Here is an 18,514-nt window from a genome sequence, read left to right on the forward strand (position 1 = left end):
TTTCCTTCAAAATATCATTCTAACAATCAATCTGCTTTCGTATAATGTTTTGACTGTACAGGAACTTCTTATGTATTTTGATATGAAGAGTAGAGGGGGCAATGTAATATTCAAGCTTGACATTAAGAAAGTTTTTTATACCATTCAGTGGGGGTTTATTTTGGATGTTCTGAAAGCTATTGGCTTTCCTAATCATTTCTGCAACCTCATTCATAGAATTCTATTCTCTTCTTATTAATGATCAGAAATATGGTTTCTTTAAAGCCTCTAAAGGAATCAAACAAGGAGATCCTCTTTCTCCTTATTTGTTTATTATAGCCTTTGATTATATATACAGGTGTCTTAATCATTGTTATGTTGCATACCCCACTTTTAACTACGTTCACAAGGGAAGAATTAGTATTTCTCATCTTTGCTATGCTGATGACTTAATTGTTTTACCAATGCTCATAAACGTTCTATCAAAAGAGTATGGAGATTCTTCAGTATTTTCAGGGTGTTTCTGGGCTCAGCTTCAATACTTCTAAATGCTCTTATTATTGTTCTAAAAAGGTTTCTTCTAATATTAAGAATTGGATATCTGATGTTACGAATTGTAAAAAAGCTTCCCTTCCTATAGCTTATTTGGGTTTCGAATTAAATAAGGGGCACAAAAGGATAGCTTCATGTTTGCATATGGTTGATAAAGTTAAGCAGAAATTTTTATCTTAGGAGAATAAATTTCTATCTTATGGAGGTAGAATTATTATTCTTAAGAGTATTTTATGCTCCTTGCCTCTTTATTCTTTACGAGTCATAAATATGCCTAAGGAGGTTATTAAGAAGCTCGAAGTTCTGTTTAATAAATTCCATTGGGATGGTTTGGGTAAGAAGAATATTCATTAGAGGAGTTGGCATAATTTGTGTGATATTCATTCTAAGTTTTATGAGTCTTCAGGACTCTATAAAAATAAATTACATGAAGTTGTGGTATCATTCTCGGTTGAACAACTCCTTATGAGCTTCTTTGATGCATTCTAAGTATTGTGCTGATAAACATCCTTTAACAATTTCTCCCTCGAGAAAATATTCACTCATATGGAAAGAAATGTATAAGGTCTCTAAGCTGACTGAAACTTTCTTTTGTTGGGTTTTGGGTAATGGGCAGTGTTCTTTTTAGTTTGATAATTGGCTGGGCAAGGTGCTCTTGCTGATCATTATGGTGGGCCCTTTGATATTAATATTAATGTCGAACATTTCTGGGTCAATGATAACCGGAGGCTGGAGAAATTTTTGAATTATGTTAATTTCCAGGATGTTACATTCATTGTTTCAATTCCTATAACTAGGAATAGAAAGGATAGTTTGATTGTTAAAAAGAGGGTGGATGATTCTATTTCGAAGTGCTTTGCTCAGTTTATTTCTGTTTCTCAAGGTTTGCAGTTCAAATGGATTTGGAATCCTTGGTTAAAACCATCCATGTCTTTTTTTACATTGTGTGTTTTAAATAATCTGATTCCTTCTAATGATATTCTTAAGATGAAAGGGTTAAGAATTTCATCTCGTTGTATTCTTTGTAAAGATAAAGAGGAGTCTATTATTCATCTTTTTGGTGATTGCAGTTTTATTACTTTAATCTGGGAGTTACTGAGCAAAAAGCTGTCATCTCGTTGTATTCGTTGTAAAGATAAAGAGGAGTCTATTATTCATCTTTTTGGTGATTGCAGTTTTATTACTTTAATCTGGGAGTTACTGAGCAAAAAGCTTCTTAATTTTGATATGGATCACACTTTCCACTCTCTTAATGATTTGTTTCATAGATGGAAGCAGTTGGGCAAGGATTTTTTCAGCACTATCCCTTGTGTTGTCATGTGGTTTGTATGGCTTGCAAGAAATAATGTTATTTTTAATGGCGTGACACCTGATGTTTACCATACTATGGGACTCATTTTCTGTTATTTGTGCAAGAGTCTTACTTTTTTAAAATTTAAAGGAATGGGTTGAACTTTGCTTACGGGTAACTTTTAGCAATTGGTATTGCATAATATGGATTTTCGAAATTCTATTAAGACTACTTGGTGTAAATCACATGCTCCTTATTTTAAAATTAATAATGGTTGTTGGAAGCCTAATGCAGCGAGTATGGGAGGGGTTTGTCGTGATTTTGCTGGATCAATAGTTTGTTGGCTCTCTATCTAAATTATCCCTGTTTCTACACTTACTGCAGAAGCTGATGTGGTGGTTTTTGGCTTAATGGTTGCTAAAAAGTTAGGAATTCATAATCTTATTATGGAAATGGATTCTCTGATCCTTTGGAAGTGTTGCAGGTGGAGTAAAGAGGTGCATTGGAGTATTATGATGCAGATGAAGAGGATTCAAACCTTAACAGAGAATATGAATGTTATTTGGACGCATGTTCGTAGAGAAGGCAATTCGGTGGCTCACTGGGCTGCAAATGTTGGGTATACTCTTTTGAATTCTATAGTTCTTTTTACATTTCCTAATGATTTGTTGGCTTTAGCCATTAAGGACCTTTCTTGATTTGTTTTCTGGGTGTTTTGGGGTGTGGTGAGAGTTGTTTTTTTTGTTTTTTTTTATTTAGGAACCTCTTTCTTTTATCTGAGTAAGTTGTATAGGGCTTAGGTTGGGTTCCTTATCCCTCTTTCTTTATAATGCTTTTCTTGTGGTAATAAATTGGAGCCTTTGTGCTCTTTATAAATATATATATATATTTTAATAAAAGAATATTTAACTCTTCACCTTTAATTTCTTAGGAAATTTGACTCTATGTGCCTCATAATTCTTGATATTAAAGAAATATGCTACATTTTTATTTTATTGGAGGAATATGCCCCAATCCTAACTCACTGTCAGCATATATATACTAAGCAGTTATCTTTATATGTAAATAATCTTCTTGAGATTCCTCATTTTCAATCACAAGCCATCAATTCAAAACCTTCAAACAATTATTTCAGGAACAAAAATATAAATAAATAAAAACAAAAATAATTAAAACAATTATTTCCTGAATGATGATGCTCATGTGCTGAAATCGTATTATTTTTAATATTTTGGCCTCAATACAAATTCTGCCCATTAATTTTAGTTAATTAGTTTCAATGATTAAAAAAATATGTGAAATTTAAGTTAGCCATCCTTTTTTATTAAAAAATATTTACAATTCGTGTTCGACTCATTAAGTAGCTTAAGTTCAAATCGTTCGTTAAGTTAGCAAGCTGAACACGAATAAACTCTTAAACTCAAAGTATAAACGAGTTGAGCACGCACAACCCTTTGTTAGATTTTATTCCACTCGTTTTAATTCGAAATAGAGAAATTATATATATTATTTATATAATAAAAATTATACTTATCTATATTTATATTTAAATAGTCATAGTTTGGGTGACCATGTGGTTTTGCACTTTTTATTGCATATGAATGATGCAACTTCAAATCTAACTCTCCATCAGTTTTTCTGATTAATTTAAAAGAGTCAATTTCGAGACGAACTCGAACACGAATATGTAAATCGTGTCTAACACAAAAGCTCTGATCACGATCACGTGTAACTGCGAACACGAGCTAATTTTGAACATAATTAATTTTAAACGAGCTCAACACGAGGCAAGTCTGAGCTCGCTCAAACTCGGCTCGTTTATAGCCATACAGATTACTCAAGTTCTATGTATTCACGTCACATATCACCTTAAAGGCAAAAAAAATATATATATATATATTTCAGTTTTTAAAAATTTTAAAATGATGATAGTTTTAATATGATAAGAAGATTTGGGTATTAAATATGTAAATACATAACAAGTCTCCAAATTAAGAGGAAAATAAAGAAATCTGGAGCAAAAAAAACCCATCTCAAAGAAAATCGTAGGGATTCAAACAGCTTATACTTTTTTATCCTGTTCATCAACATTGCATAGGATTTTCTCATATGCAGTTCCATTGCGCTGCAGAGCATGATTGCGACTGAATTCAAATCGTTCATCGCCGCTTGATCGAAAATGGACGGTGATGCGAATCGCGTAAGAATTATTTGGGGCATTGAATTGGGACAATGTTAGGTTAGATTTGGGGGAAAACTTTGGTCGGTTGGTTGAATTGGCAAATAATTTGTATGGCAATTTGGGTGTATATTAATATACGGTAGGTAGAACGTAAGAATTACTTGGGGCATGGAGTAGGGACAATGTTAGGTCAGATTTGGGGGAATACTTTGGTCGTGGCAAATAATTTGTATGGCAATTTGGGTGTATATTAATATATGGTAGGTAGAGCTACTCGATTATATTCCTAAAAGATATTTTATTAAATTATGATGAATCAATCAATGTAGAAAAGTTGTATGAACACTTACATTGGTGGGGAAAATACCTAATTTTAAGTTATAGGGTGGGTCTTCCAAAAGTGAACATTAATAAAAATAAATATTATACTTTTTATAGTAATGATAATGATAATAATAATTATTATAATAATAATAAATATACTATACATGTGAAAAAGAGATCATGGAATGAAGAAGCCATGTAAATATACAAATGAAATGGGCATTAAAAATATTATATAATATACTATAAATATCACATAAAAGAGGGATCTCTTTTAAATAAAATAAATAGAAGTGTAAGAAAATCACAAGATCTAAACAATTGAAACAACTTTCACTAGTAATACTTTTGAAATAAAAATTATGTTTTTTTTCCCTAATCTTAAAGAAGGCATAAATAGTAAGAAAGTAGAAATAGAATCCTTGGCTTTGACAAAGCAAATGATTGATGTAGATGCATTAGATTAAGCTAATCATCTACATAAACGAGACGTTAGCATGCCTTATAGAACATGGATAAGTGGGACGAGAAGGATGACTTGATGAATACAAGTAGTCAGCATGATCATTGTTGAAGGTTGGGTATCTTAAAGAAGGTGATGGAGCATCACATTAAGACATGGAGACAATAGAAGATGATGAGATTATTTTTCCTTTAGAAGTTGCACTGAAGAAAATGATAAAAGAAATCTTTTGATATTGTTCTGGATAATGATAAACAATAGTGAGAATATTATTATATCTTGGGTCTATAATACAACACACTCCAACAACATGGGACATGATACCAGCTATATAAATTAATTTTGTAATCACTAAAAAAAAATTCATATATAACCAATATAAATAATAAGAATAAATAAATAAAATAAATTTTATTTAATTTTATAAAAAGTCAACCATTGATACAAATAAAGGAATAACATGGAACTAACTAAGAGGAAAAATAAAATTAAAATGAAATATAAATGAGATGACTATCTAACCCAAAAAAATATATGATTACAACTAGTATATAAACTTAATATACCAAACTATGAGCAATACTAAAAGAATTATTTATATGGTGATGCTCAACCAACCACATCTATAGAATTTGATATAAAAAAATTACCCTTAATTAGCTTGACGAATTGAACTTAGGAAATAAATAATCAAAAGTTAACGGTAAGACATTGGGGCGTATACTATGAACTATATATATATATATATAGACTCACACACACTAAAAGGATAATCATCGTCATTGAATGATCAAATTTATATTGGTATTACAATGGTAAAAGAGTGGAGTCATATATACACTCACACATGTATAACTAAAAAAAAATTTTAAAAAAAATAATTTTTATATATATGTATGTGCGTGGGTGCGTGGGTGCGTGGGTGCGTAGGTGCGTGCGTGCGGCTATCAATTGGTCAGACATCAACTTGTCAGTTGTAAGCCCCCTATGGTCTGGAGTTCGAATCCCCCCGAGTGTAGGGTGTGATACTAGAATTCTTAAGCGCATGAGGGATGATTGGACTCGCATAATGCTCGTGTATATATATATATATATATATATGATTTCTTTGAGGACATAGCAGTCCAACTAGCTGTTAACAAAGAGATTAACATTAAAATGAAGCATGCTGACACAAGTATAATAAGTAACAAATTTCAACGCTATGACTAACAAACTACTTGTATTATTTTATATAGATTTCATAGAATTAAGATTTTACCTAATCAAACTTTGTTTAAGCCATTCGGCTATTTGAAATAAAAAACATGTTAAAAATGAATTCACTAGGTATAAGATTATGTTACCCTTTTAATTTAGTTGATGTTTTATGTCATTTTTTAATCATTCCATATCTTAAGCACTATATTATTAGAAACATCATTTCATTTAAATGATTTTTTTTATTTTATTTTATTACATCATTACATTTCAACCCTAATAGAACCACAACCATGCCATTAAAATTCAAGCTTCTTCTAAATTAACATTCGACATTATGATCTTCAATCTTGATATTTCAATAAGGTTTCTCAAAAGATACAAATTTTTTTGCGACAAAGTTAAGAGAATATAACATAAAGAATTTCTATAATTAAATATGAAAAATATTCCTTCTCACTCCAATAGATTTAATGCTACAATGTGATTCATGTTTTTATTTATTATTATCAGAAGTAGGGTTGTAAACGAGCCGTGCTTAACGAGCCCAGGCTTGGCTCATTTTCGGCTCGTTCGAAATAGCTCGTGTTTGAAATCAGCTCGTGAACAGTGTTTTCGTGTTCGGTTCGATTTAAATATTTGTGTTCGTGTTTGGCTCGAAATTGGTTTCTTAAACTAAAATTGAGAAAAATATATGTAAAGTGTGGGATTCGAACTTGGATCAAATCTATACAAAAGAAGAGACTAACCACATTGTCACATTAAGCTTTATGATTTAAACTTAGACATAAATATATATAATATAATATTATATAAATAATATATGTAATATATTGTTATATAAAAAGTTATATAATTTTTTTTTGAGCAATTTCGAGTTGAACACGAGCGAACAAATTGTAGTTCGTGTTCGGCGCATTTACATTTTGAGCTTAAAAATTTGTTCGTGTTCGGCTCATTAAGCCTAACGAACGAGCCGAACACGAGTTGCTTAACGAGCCGAAAATGAGTTGTTCAAGAACAACGAGCCAAATTGACTGCCCTAATCAGAAGCACTAACAAAGCTTTGATATTGAAAATTATATTAAAAATAAAAATAAAAAAATAGAAAGCAATTCTTATATTAATTTTAAAGGCTATGATATCAATAATATTTCTCACTAAATATAATTCTAAAAAACCAATCTTCCTAAAAGAAATTAATTGATTTTAGATATGAAATTTATTTTATAAAAACATTTTATAACTAGTGGCCTAGTAGGGGACACGATCGTTTCACATTGCGAGCAGCACTAGTTGAAACTCGGCCCGGCCCGTAAAATAAAAGCCCAGGTCTTATCGTTCAATATCTATATTCTATGGTTTCCTTATGCGGTAAATTATGGTTTAAAACAAAATCCCACAATTCTGATCGCCGGCGAAAATCTGGAAGACGACCATGGGAGGACGAAGGGGATCGAAGAAATCGGAGGGCGGAGAGGTCGCCGCCAGTCATTCGTCGGAGAATCGAAGTTGCGTGGTTGAAGATTCGGGGTTCTCGACGCAGAAGAGATTTGAGCAGGGATCATCTTCTTCTCCGGATCGAGAGCGAGGTGAGAGAAGCGTGAAATCAAAAGATAATGGAATTGAAGCTGCTCTGAGGAGGTTGGAACAGCTCAGAATCGAGGGCGAAGAGCCGCAGATTTCGAGGGAGGAGATAAGCTTCAACGATCAGCGGCAGGAGGACGAGGTAATGCTCTCATTCTTAGTGTGGAGTTCAAACAAGCAAAAAATTTATAGTGTGATTTCTAGTGTGTTTTTAGGTTATGGAGTTGAATACGAGGTGTTCATGAACATAAAATCTACTGAAATATGTGTGCATAACCATGATCAAGCTATTTTTTAGTCTATCATAATCAAACCAGACATTGTTAATTGAGCTGGATACATAATTATCATGATGAATAGGAACGAATCCGATTCGCGAGCTTTTTTGATAGGTCTAGGGTTTAGGGATCAGGAATTTTAAACTTTATGGTGCAGACGAAACACCCAAAACACTAAACATAATATTTTAACCTCCAAACTTAAAATTTTACATTTCGACCACCCAAAATTTTCAGTGAGTGAGTATCAGAGGGTGGCTGTAGCAAAAAAGGGAGAATTTTGATTGGTTGAAATGTTAATTTTTAAATTTCGGCATTTTAGAGGACAGATATATTCTGACTTGGTGGAGCAGAATTTGATTTTCCAATTTAGTGGGGGAGAGAAATTCCATAGCTTTGTGGTGTACTTTCTGGGAGAAAAAAAAAAAGAAAAAGGAAGAAGAGAAAGATTCTGCAGCTGCCTTTGTAGTGTTAGTCCTTCCGTTCATGACTTGCTAGAAGTTAGCTTTTTGGGCCATTTGCATACATACCATCCAATTCCTATGTATTTGCATATCTAACACCTAAACTTTATTTTTTACATTCATAACATCAAAATCTTTCATATCACATCAAAAATACCTCTATTTGAACCCCATGTCTTTCTTCAAAAGCATTATATCAAGGAAGAATTTCTCATTGGGAAAAAGAGCAATGTTTTGTTGCAGCACTTTGCCTAGGTGTGCAGTGCATTTCATTGTGCTTCTGTTTATACTGTAAATTGGAAGAGATGTTTCCTGCATGTACTTTTCACCATTTGCCTTGTAATTGATTGAATTGCATTTTCTAAACATCTCCGCAACATTTTTTCATATTTTTATGTATTTAATCTCCGGTTTCAATAAACATCTCCGCAACATTTTTTTCATATTTTTATGTATTTAATCTCCGGTTTCACTGTACGTGTTTTCTTCTGATTGATTTCTTCTAATCAGTAGATGCTAGCATTGGAGGCAATATATGGAGACAGTGTTGTAACTCTTGATAGAATGGATGGCCTACGATTGTTTCAGGTTTTTAACATAACTGCACTGTTCTATGTGTTCACTGCCCGGTTAACAAAAAAAAAAAAAAAAAAAAGGGAAAGGGTTTAGTTTTATTTTGCATGCAGATCCTGATTCATTATGAAATATCTGAAGATTATACTGTCTCTGCAATGCTCAAAGGAAAAGGTGACGACAATTTAGCAGAAGATGATTCCGATGGCTTTTTGTACACATTCAAAGTTCAGCATCTACCCCCACTCGTACTGACTTGTTTGCTGCCTCTTTCATATCCCAGCCATCATGCCCCCTATTACACGGTATATTCTCAATGGTTAGACTCGACAAAGATTTGCAGTATATGTTGCATCATGGACACTATTCTGATGGAACAAGAGGGGAATGAGGTTCTATACCAATGGGTTGAATGGCTGAAAAATTCTTCCCTTTCACACATTGGATTTGGGGATGGAGTTATGCTTCGCAAATGTGATGGGTTCGAGAAGAGAGAAATTCGTGCAATATCAAGAAGTATTTCGCTGGACCATGTCATTGCTTCCATGATTGGCTACAACGATGAGAAAAGAAGGGAAGCATTTCTCAACAATTTGCAGCTGTGTGTAATCTGTTTTAACGAGGATGCAGGTTAGTTTCTACGCATTTTAGTTTAGTTTTGATGGTTATTTGTTTGGTATCAGATTGATTAGTTCTTATGCCAAACATAACTTGATTTAGGAATGAGGAGATTATAATTAGATGTTTTGAGGAGTGTAAATTATGAATTTTGATTGAATAAACAATTTTATGAGTTAGATATGTGATTTTCTTTTTATGTTTGGATTTCTTATATTAGTATTTTGCCTTTTGTTCTATTTTTATGCATATTTGTATATTAACTCCCTAGTGTTGTGTTAATATGACAACTAACTATCTGATTGTGATGATTAACTTCTAATTTCTTAAGGTGTGATTTTTTTGGATTTATTCCAATCATAATTTGTTGTTTGGGTTATAATTCTCTCGTGAAGTGTTTGCATCTGAGGAAATCTGATTGTGGTGGTCAATGAATCTTGATTCCTTTACGTGATTTACATACATCGTCATTCTAATTACTTCAGAAAATCTTTAACCTTAATTTTAACCTTAGAACTGTATTGCATGCTTTATTTATTCTAGAATGGATAAAATCAAGATATATGCTTAAACATGCACAATCTACATCAAACTTCATGCTTCTCTCAACTATTTGGAGTCGAGTGTTTTTAATTTTTTTTTTGTGCATATGGTATTTAGTAATTAGCAGTTGTTAACTACGCCATTTACTACTATATTTCTTCGCTTAGAGCTTTTTTGACTTAAGCACTCAGCTTTACACATTAAGCTCAAATGATGGAGTGGCGTGCACGACATGGTGTTAGCATGAGCTTGTGGCAAAATCCGGCTAGTCCATAACTCAAACAAGGGTTTGCAGCAGTCAGTTTTCTCAAATGAACCCTATATTTGGCCATTTACTGCTTTCTATCACAAGGGATGCGTGTAAATATATGCTGGAACTTAATCTTTCGCTTAAATCACAATCTATTTCAATACCATGCAAAATCTCAGCTGAGCAAATTGAATAACAACATATCAAATATATTATAAGATGAATAATATATCATATAACATCATGATTTTTCTAAAACCTTCTTCGATTTATCAGGAACCAACTTTGTTAGACTTCCTTGTCAGCACTTCTTTTGTTTCAAGTGCATGGAAACTTATTCTAGGATGCATGTAGAAGAACGAACTGTAACTAAGTTACTCTGCCCCGATACAAAATGCGGCGGTCTTGTTCCTCCTAGCTTACTAGAAAGGCTGCTCGATGACGAAACGTATAAGCTGTGGGAAGAGTTGATACTACAGAAAACATTGGACTCTATGACAGATGTTGTCTATTGTCCACGATGTGAAACAGCATGCTTGGAAGATGAGGATAATCATGCCCAATGTTCAAAGTGTCTCTTCAGTTTTTGTTCTCTTTGCAGAGAAAGACGGCATTTAGGGGTAAAATGTATGGATCCACAGACAAAGCTTCTAATTTTGCAGGTAAAAAGATGCATCCTTGCATTCGCATTAGTTCATTTCCATTAGTCACTTTCTATGCATATAATATACCATTGAGGAAAGTCTTAAAATAGTCCCCGTGGTGACTATTTCAGCCTATAAATTAAAGTGGGAATTAAATTGACACTTTTATAGGCTCTAATACTGAAATGATATCTTGCAAAGGATCGGAGGACTGTTTTGATACTTCTCTCATATAGCAATTGAATATTCTCTTCCAAGAAAAAGGTGATAACAATGGTGAGGATCAAGCTGACAAATTGTTTGTTTAGGAACGCCAAAGTTCATCTAAAATAAATGATAACCAGAGGAAGAAAGAGCTTGAGAAGATAAATGAAATGCTTAGTACCAGGGAAGCACTTCGCGATGCCAGGCAATGCCCATCCTGTAAAATGGCCATATCACGCACTGGAGGTTGCAACAAGATGGTTTGTACGAATTGTGGAAGTTACTTCTGCTACAATTGTTGCAAGATCATTGACGGATATGATCATTTCAAGTAAGAATTTCTTACATCTTTGAGAGCAAGTTCCGAAAATGTATGCATTCAATGAAAATATCTGAAATTTTTTAATGCAGGGATGCGTGCCAGCTTTTCCCAAATGAAGAGATATCGACCTGGGAAGAGCATATGAATCCGCGGCAAATTATAGGGCAGATACAAGCTGAACTGCATCCTGATGCCGCCAACTTGTGTCCAAATTGTGGCCAAATTAATGCAAAGGTTAGCACAATGAACTATATCTTGTATCATATCTCTTATTTGAACTCAAGAGGAGCAATAGCTGAGCCCTTGAAAACTGGCACTTTATAAAGGGTCAGTTTGCTATGTTTGGCGGTTATGATTTTAAGTGATGGGTGCTGTAAAACTATCAAGATATATGGCTGATATAATTTATAAAATTTTACAAGGTTGGACCCTACATATAAAAATAATAATAAAAAAAAAGAACTCGGAATAAAGTTCTCATTTCTATTTGGAAATGTGCAGGTAGGGAAAAACAACCACATCTTTTGTTGGGCGTGCCAAAAACACTACTGTGCTTTGTGTAGGCAGATTGTTAGACGTACATCCGAACACTATGGTCCCAAAGGCTGCAAACAACACTCTGCCTAATATATCAAAATGTAGATTCTAAAGGCCTTGCAGCAGAGTTGCAAAATATTGTACAGCATCGAAACCCATCTGAGGCTAGAAATATGTATAATAACTGCAGGCTGCGTCAAAAAAATCTATTTTGTGGGCAGAAGCATACACCCATACATCCACCATCAGTTTAGTGAAGACAAGTGTGCAATAGAACTTAATTTCTTGGCTGAGTTGGCCGCTTGGGATAAAGTTTGCTTCCTTTTATTTCAATAGACAACCTTAATTTCTTGGCTGAGTTGGCCGCTTGTTGTTTTTAAAATTTTGATGATTAATTCTGTAATAGAATAAGTGTATGATATTTATCTTCTTCCAGGTCATTTAATATATTTATATTTGTCATTTCAGTTCTTTATAAATGAAAAATGTGTAAAAAACAAGACTATGGCTTTGCTTTATGGATAAAGTTTGCTTCCTTTTATTTCAATAGACAACTTACAATGCCTTTTCACAAGCCTAATCAGAACAATTCCCCTGATTAAAATACTACCAAGCGACCAACAGTTCATACAGTTGAAATTTTTATTTCCAGCCATAGAACTTAATCAAATAAAACACTTAAGATATTTTGAACTTACAATATCTCATGAACTTAAAGTACTGCGCCTGTCATAAATCTATGGTTTAACACTGCTTCAGCAATTGGCCTTTGTCGATAATCACGATTAAGCATTGCCTGCATCATAGTGAATCAATAAGCAAATCAATAAGCATTATAATCAGAGTCAGACCATACTAAGGCCTCATTTGGTTGCTTTAAGTTAGAAATTTAGAGCTTATTCAGATACTCCAAGTTTAAGATTAAGTTTTGAAAAGAATGAAGTTTATTAATTTCATTATTTTGTGGAATATGATTGCTTCTCACAAATCCTCTCAAAACTTATTTCTTTTTCACACCTAAAAGGACTTAAAGTAGCTTGTCTTGCTTCTAGGTTGCTATTACGCTTACTATGCTTGTAAATCTTCCTATTATGAAGCAATTAAATACCTGCACATTTGCGTTTATATAACCTAAAAAATTTTCATATTACATAAAAAATATCACAAATTTAACTTAAAAAAAAAGAATGAAATACAAGTTTTCATGCACAAGTAATATGTCATATATGTAAAAATTTAAATTTAGGTGTCAGATATGTAAATACAAAGGAATTGAGTGGTATGTATGCAAATCTTCCAATTATTTTTGTTAGGAATTTTACAACTGGCTATTCTTTCTGTGCATATTATTATTGCTTTACACACGGTTCTTACGCATGAAAATTTTACAGACTATCTAATACTGTTGTTTTAAATTCTTGATTTTTGGACATTATTGAATCATGAACTTGAACAAATGTGATGATAATATCTACTAATTCAGAGATGAGTTTTAAGGCATTTAATTGGATATCTTCAGTTGAATAAAAAAATAAATTACAAGTCAGTTGTTTTATTCCTTGTGCGAATCATCTATTTATTGGGAACTCATCTATTTATTGTTGTGCGAGGCTCTAATTTCGTTGGTACTTCTTTCTTAGATTTAATTTCTAAATAAATTATTATGGATTTACTGGTAGTTTTTATTTAATTCAAATTTAGCATAATTAAGAATCTAGTTACAATTATTAAATTAAAATTGCTCGTGAATTGTGTAGTTGAAAAATTTCCCTCATTTCTTTGAATTTAATCAATCATTACATTATCACATAAGTTCTAATTTTCGTATTTGCTTTTTTACATTAGAAAAAATTGACATATTTAAAATTCTATGATATGTGAATCCTAAGTTTAGGCTCGTAATTTACATGTATCATGTAATTACATTAGAGAATTAAGTCTAACCTTCATGCATCATTAATGGAGCAGTGAATTTAGCTCATACATCGTTAATGCCGAAAATCAATTTGAGTTTTTTGGCTTGGAATGAGCTGAGCTATTAGCCAAAACTTTAGACAATTTTTTTAGCCAATTTCGAGCCATACACGGATCCGCTTGAACAGGCTCAAAAAATTCTCGAAGTACGCGCGCACGTGTGTGAATAAACGAGTCGAGCTATAAGTTTGAACTTTGGATCGATTTTTTTAGTCGATTTCAAGTCATACATGGATCCGCTTGAACTGGCTCGAGATCGGCTCAAAGTATGTGTTTGTGTGCTTTTGCTAAATAAAATCAAATTTATCGAGCCACCAGTCAATTACTAGCTGGAACGAATCCAAATAACTCAAGTTGAGCCAGTTCCTTTTGATTTTGAGCTGGATTGAGCCGATATTGAGCTGGAATGGTTCCAAATAACTCAATTTGAACCAACTCGTTTTGATTTCGAGCCGGAACAAGCTCAATTCAATTTCAAACCAAGCTAACTCGAAATCGAATATAACGAGTCACAAGCCGCACTTAATCCATTCAAGCCGAATCAAGCTCCGCTCGAAATCGGATCATTAACCACCGTAATCACTAACCTTATCCGCTTTCTTAAAATATATATTTTTTAATTTACAAGCAACCAATGAATCAAATGAGCCCTGGTATAAAAAGCAATTTGTACGAGAAATGAATGCTCTCACCTGGAGCAGTTCCCACCCAGCACCATCTCCCAGATCCAAAAAGCTAACTGCCTCTTGCATACGGTCATCTGCGTCACAATACCTAAATATAAAGTTGAGTGAAAATTTTCAGACACCCAAATGGAGCAATGGAGTAAAATAAAAACATAATTATGACTGTTGGATAGAAAACATTGGCCGATGTCAAAAAATAAAAAAATAAAAAACTTAAAGCAGAAGATCTCTTTAAAAGCTAAAATGTAATCAATGAATGATATGCTGCCACTTTTTTTAACTCATTTGATATTATAGATAAAGCATGCATTCTACTCCTCTCTCATGGGTGTGGCTCTTTACTCCAACCGGTGCGGCGGTGCATTGCTAACTCAAGTTGTATGATAATAATAATAATTATTATTATTATTATTCAACTTAAATCATTACGTACAGTAAGCTTCACCAAACAGCGCCTTAGAAAACTCATTTGCGACCATTTTTGTTTGCTTTTTTTAACATATTTATTTGGTGCATTTAAAAAAAAGTTCGTCATAGATTTATGTAAAATTAGTATAACTGTTTAAAAACAGCATAATTTTAAAAGATGACTTGTTTCCAAAAATAAAAGAGTGGTTGCTTTACCATCGCCAAACTCTAGAAGATTTGGTTATTGTTGAATCCGATTTTTGTCATATAGATCACACCCAAAGAATAGAGCAGGATGGCCGAAGGAGAAACAGAGAGAACGAGTAAGAGGAGAAAGAGAGAGAGAACGCGCACACTTGTCCTAAAGGCCAAAACGGGATACTCTCAGGCTCTTTGGCTATAAAAAATAACACTTAGAAGAGAGAAGTTCTCTCAACATGAAAAAGGTCAAGAAAGAAGAAAGCAAAAGTATAATATTGAACTATTGATATATGTAAAAATGTAATATTGATAGTTCAATATTATACTTTTATTTATTTAATATTTTAGGTTTTCCCCTATTAGTATCCTTGTGATCGTGCCCTCAGTTCGATCTGGGAGAAGCACCGCCAAATTTTCAATGGTTGTTTGGCGAGTGGCCGACCTGGCTTGAGGTGGTCGGCCGACGCAATGGTTGGTCGGATGGGAGAACCAGATGTTGTGGATCACTGGCTTTGTCATGTCGGCGAGGGCATGTCGTGCTATATTGGATGTCCACCAATAAAAAAAGGAGAGGCCGGCATTTGGTTAGCGAGGTGCCAAGGGGACAAATAAGGATCAAGTGGTATGTATGTAAATCTTCCTTGTCTTCATAGCGATAAGTGTGAGTCCAACAAGTGGTCAATTAGTGAGCTCGTCAGACGAAGAGATGGACTCTGCACGACAGAGGAAGAATACGTATGCGACAATTGGTCAGGCGATAAGTGTGGGTCCAACAGGTGGTCAATTAGTGAGCTCGTCAGACAAAGAGATGGACTCTGCGCGACAGAGGAAGAATACGTATGCGACAATTGGTCAGTAAAGCCGACAAACAGTAGTGCCCGACCAATTTTTGGCTGGGTGGTTATGTTTTACGGCCAACGATCGTTATAGGTGTCTGTTGGAAGCAAACGAAGGCGCAGAGAGCTCAGAAAAACTGCGGCTTGGAATCAACGACATGATTTGACTATACACCAAAGAGTTTGGGCAATGGCCACTGCGGCACTTCTTTCTAACATGCACCAAATGGGTGATCGAGGCTTTCCATACTTGATCACGATCTTCGTGGGTCAAGAAGCGACCTGATGTTTTACTTTCATTGGATATTGTTCGTCGGAACCCAATGTCATTCCAGCCGCCGCCTGGGAGTGGGTGGAGGGTCTGATGCTTCAACTATTAGAGAGTGGGTCTCATCTGCGACTAGCATCGTGAAGCAGGACTTTTCTTCAATTAGCCTCCTAGCTGACATTTTATCATACATGGAATCCCAGAGTGCTCGCTTTATGGACTCGATGGAGTCCCTGAGTATACGCTGAACATCATTGGGAACGTGATTTTCGGCTTCTGAATCTTCTTCTAGTCGAAGCCTCTAGGAAGATGACGGAAATGACGCTTTGGCCTCACATCTGTTGTTTGTACATGTTCCATTATAAGCTCCTTGCTAAGAGTGTCTCTGTGAAGAGTTTTTTCTTGGTGTTGTTTTTCTTTTTGTTGACAAAATGATCAACACTCACCACACATTTCAGGATGTTGAATCTGATTGTCAGTTAGATGACACCCAAAGAATAGAGTAGGATGACCGAGGGAGAAACAGAGAGAAAGGGTAAGAGAAAAGAGAGCAAAAGCGAGAGCGCAGGGACTAGGCCCCGAGGGCCAAAATGGGGTATTCCCAAGCGCTTTGGCCTCTTTTATATATTAAAAATAGCGGTTACATTGAGAAGAAGAGAGAAATTCTCTCTACATGAGAAAGGTTAAGAGAGGAGAGCCCAAGCTCCACCACCCTACATGCTATAAGCTCCCTATTCATGAGAGAAAGAGGGCCAAATGTGGAAAATTCAATGGCTGCCCCCTACTCTAATAAGGGTTACAATTATTGTCTTTTGGTATTTTATAATTGATTTTGACATCTTTCTGTGTACCTGAGGCTTTGTCTGGTCGTTGGGGTGGATGCTCATTTCTGATCGGCGTGGATGGCCCTTTGGTCATCTAGAAGTTCTTCGGTTGTCTGATAGAGCTTCGGTCGTTTACTAGACCTTCAATCGTCTGTCAGCCCTTTGGGCATCTGGCTGACATTTGTTTGTCTGGTGGTTCTTCAGTTCTCCGGCGGTCCTTCGATCGTCTGAAGGCCCTTCGGTACTCTGGCGGGTCCGTCTGGCGAACCTTCAGTGGTTTAGCATTTCATTGTCCTTCTGGTAGATCTTCGGTTGGCTGGTTGTGGGTGGTCGGCCGTTTGGTCGATCAGTTGACATAAAACTCAATTTTAATTATGTTACTATCTTTTTAGAGTCCCATGCTAAGTTTTTAATATTTTCACAATAGTAAAGAAAAAGAAAGCACATTTTTTGGACATATACAGTTAAGAAAAGCTATCATTAAAAAAAAATAGAAGTAATTAGAAAATTATGGCCAAACAAAATGTGACAACAATTTATAAAATATAATATAAAAACCGTCTCAAAAACATCCTAAAGAATATATCGGGACTTGGTATATCTCAAGTGTTTGTTGGTAGATTCATCATTAAAATGAAAAACTCAATGGATTTTGTGGATTGATCCATCTTAAGGGAAAACATAATCTACAAGAAGTACAAAATTGAGCTAGATAAACCAGTAGTTACAAATAATTTTAGCCCAAAAATTTAAACCTATAAGAGAAAGCTAATCGCTTGGATTTTATATCTCAACATTTTTTCAAACTATCTAATGTGAGACTAACTCAAAGCCTCACATACCTTAACAATCTCCCTAACATGATAACTCAGTAAAGCTCATCACTTGAATTCAAATAAAAGCTCATGCACCAAGAACCTACTTAACTACAAGAAGCCATCACAAAACATGTTCTTAAACTTTGTTAAAGCATAGCAGAAATCACCGAACAGATGGGAACCACAACTGGCATTATCACTATATCTAAATCGAACTATCAAATATGATATCACTTGTTAAAGAGTGTAAACCTTGAAAGATTAAAGTCGAACAAAATACACCAAATAATAAACCCATTTTAAGTCAAAAACTTTAACATACAAGTGAGATCCAGTCATTAGATATTTCTACACCAATCAATTTTTTTAGCTATTTGATGTGGGGCTAAACTCAATTTTTTTATGAGCCTCACCAATCTCTCCCATATATAAGAGCTCTCCACACGGGCAATTAATCTCCTCGAATAAAAGCCTATTAATTATTAAGC

At 34.2% G+C, this 18,514-nt stretch overlaps 2 protein-coding genes across 2 annotated transcripts in view; one reads left to right on the plus strand and one right to left on the minus strand.

The window, feature by feature from the left end:
• The first annotated feature begins 7,325 nt into the window (after positions 1-7,325).
• On the plus strand, positions 7,326-12,116 carry LOC110024925 (E3 ubiquitin-protein ligase RNF14). The gene is made up of 7 exons (XM_020725121.1): positions 7,326-7,720; positions 8,834-8,908; positions 9,007-9,523; positions 10,581-10,966; positions 11,257-11,483; positions 11,564-11,708; positions 11,976-12,116. Exons 1-7 carry the CDS (start codon positions 7,430-7,432, stop codon positions 12,099-12,101), a joined length of 1,767 nt encoding a protein of 588 aa, XP_020580780.1. The 5' UTR covers positions 7,326-7,429; the 3' UTR covers positions 12,102-12,116.
• A 160-nt stretch (positions 12,117-12,276) lies between these two features.
• The window catches only part of LOC110024922, a 23,131-nt gene continuing 16,893 nt past the window's right edge, over positions 12,277-18,514 (minus strand). Inside the window, 3 exon segments of the mRNA XM_020725117.1 lie at positions 12,277-12,352; positions 12,567-12,807; positions 14,678-14,759. Coding sequence (XP_020580776.1) covers positions 12,724-12,807; positions 14,678-14,759 — 166 coding nt within the window. The 3' untranslated portion in view covers positions 12,277-12,352; positions 12,567-12,723.

Source organism: Phalaenopsis equestris, unplaced genomic scaffold (assembly GCF_001263595.1).
Source record: "Phalaenopsis equestris unplaced genomic scaffold, ASM126359v1 Scaffold000279, whole genome shotgun sequence".
Classification (NCBI taxonomy): Eukaryota; Viridiplantae; Streptophyta; class Magnoliopsida; order Asparagales; family Orchidaceae; genus Phalaenopsis; species Phalaenopsis equestris.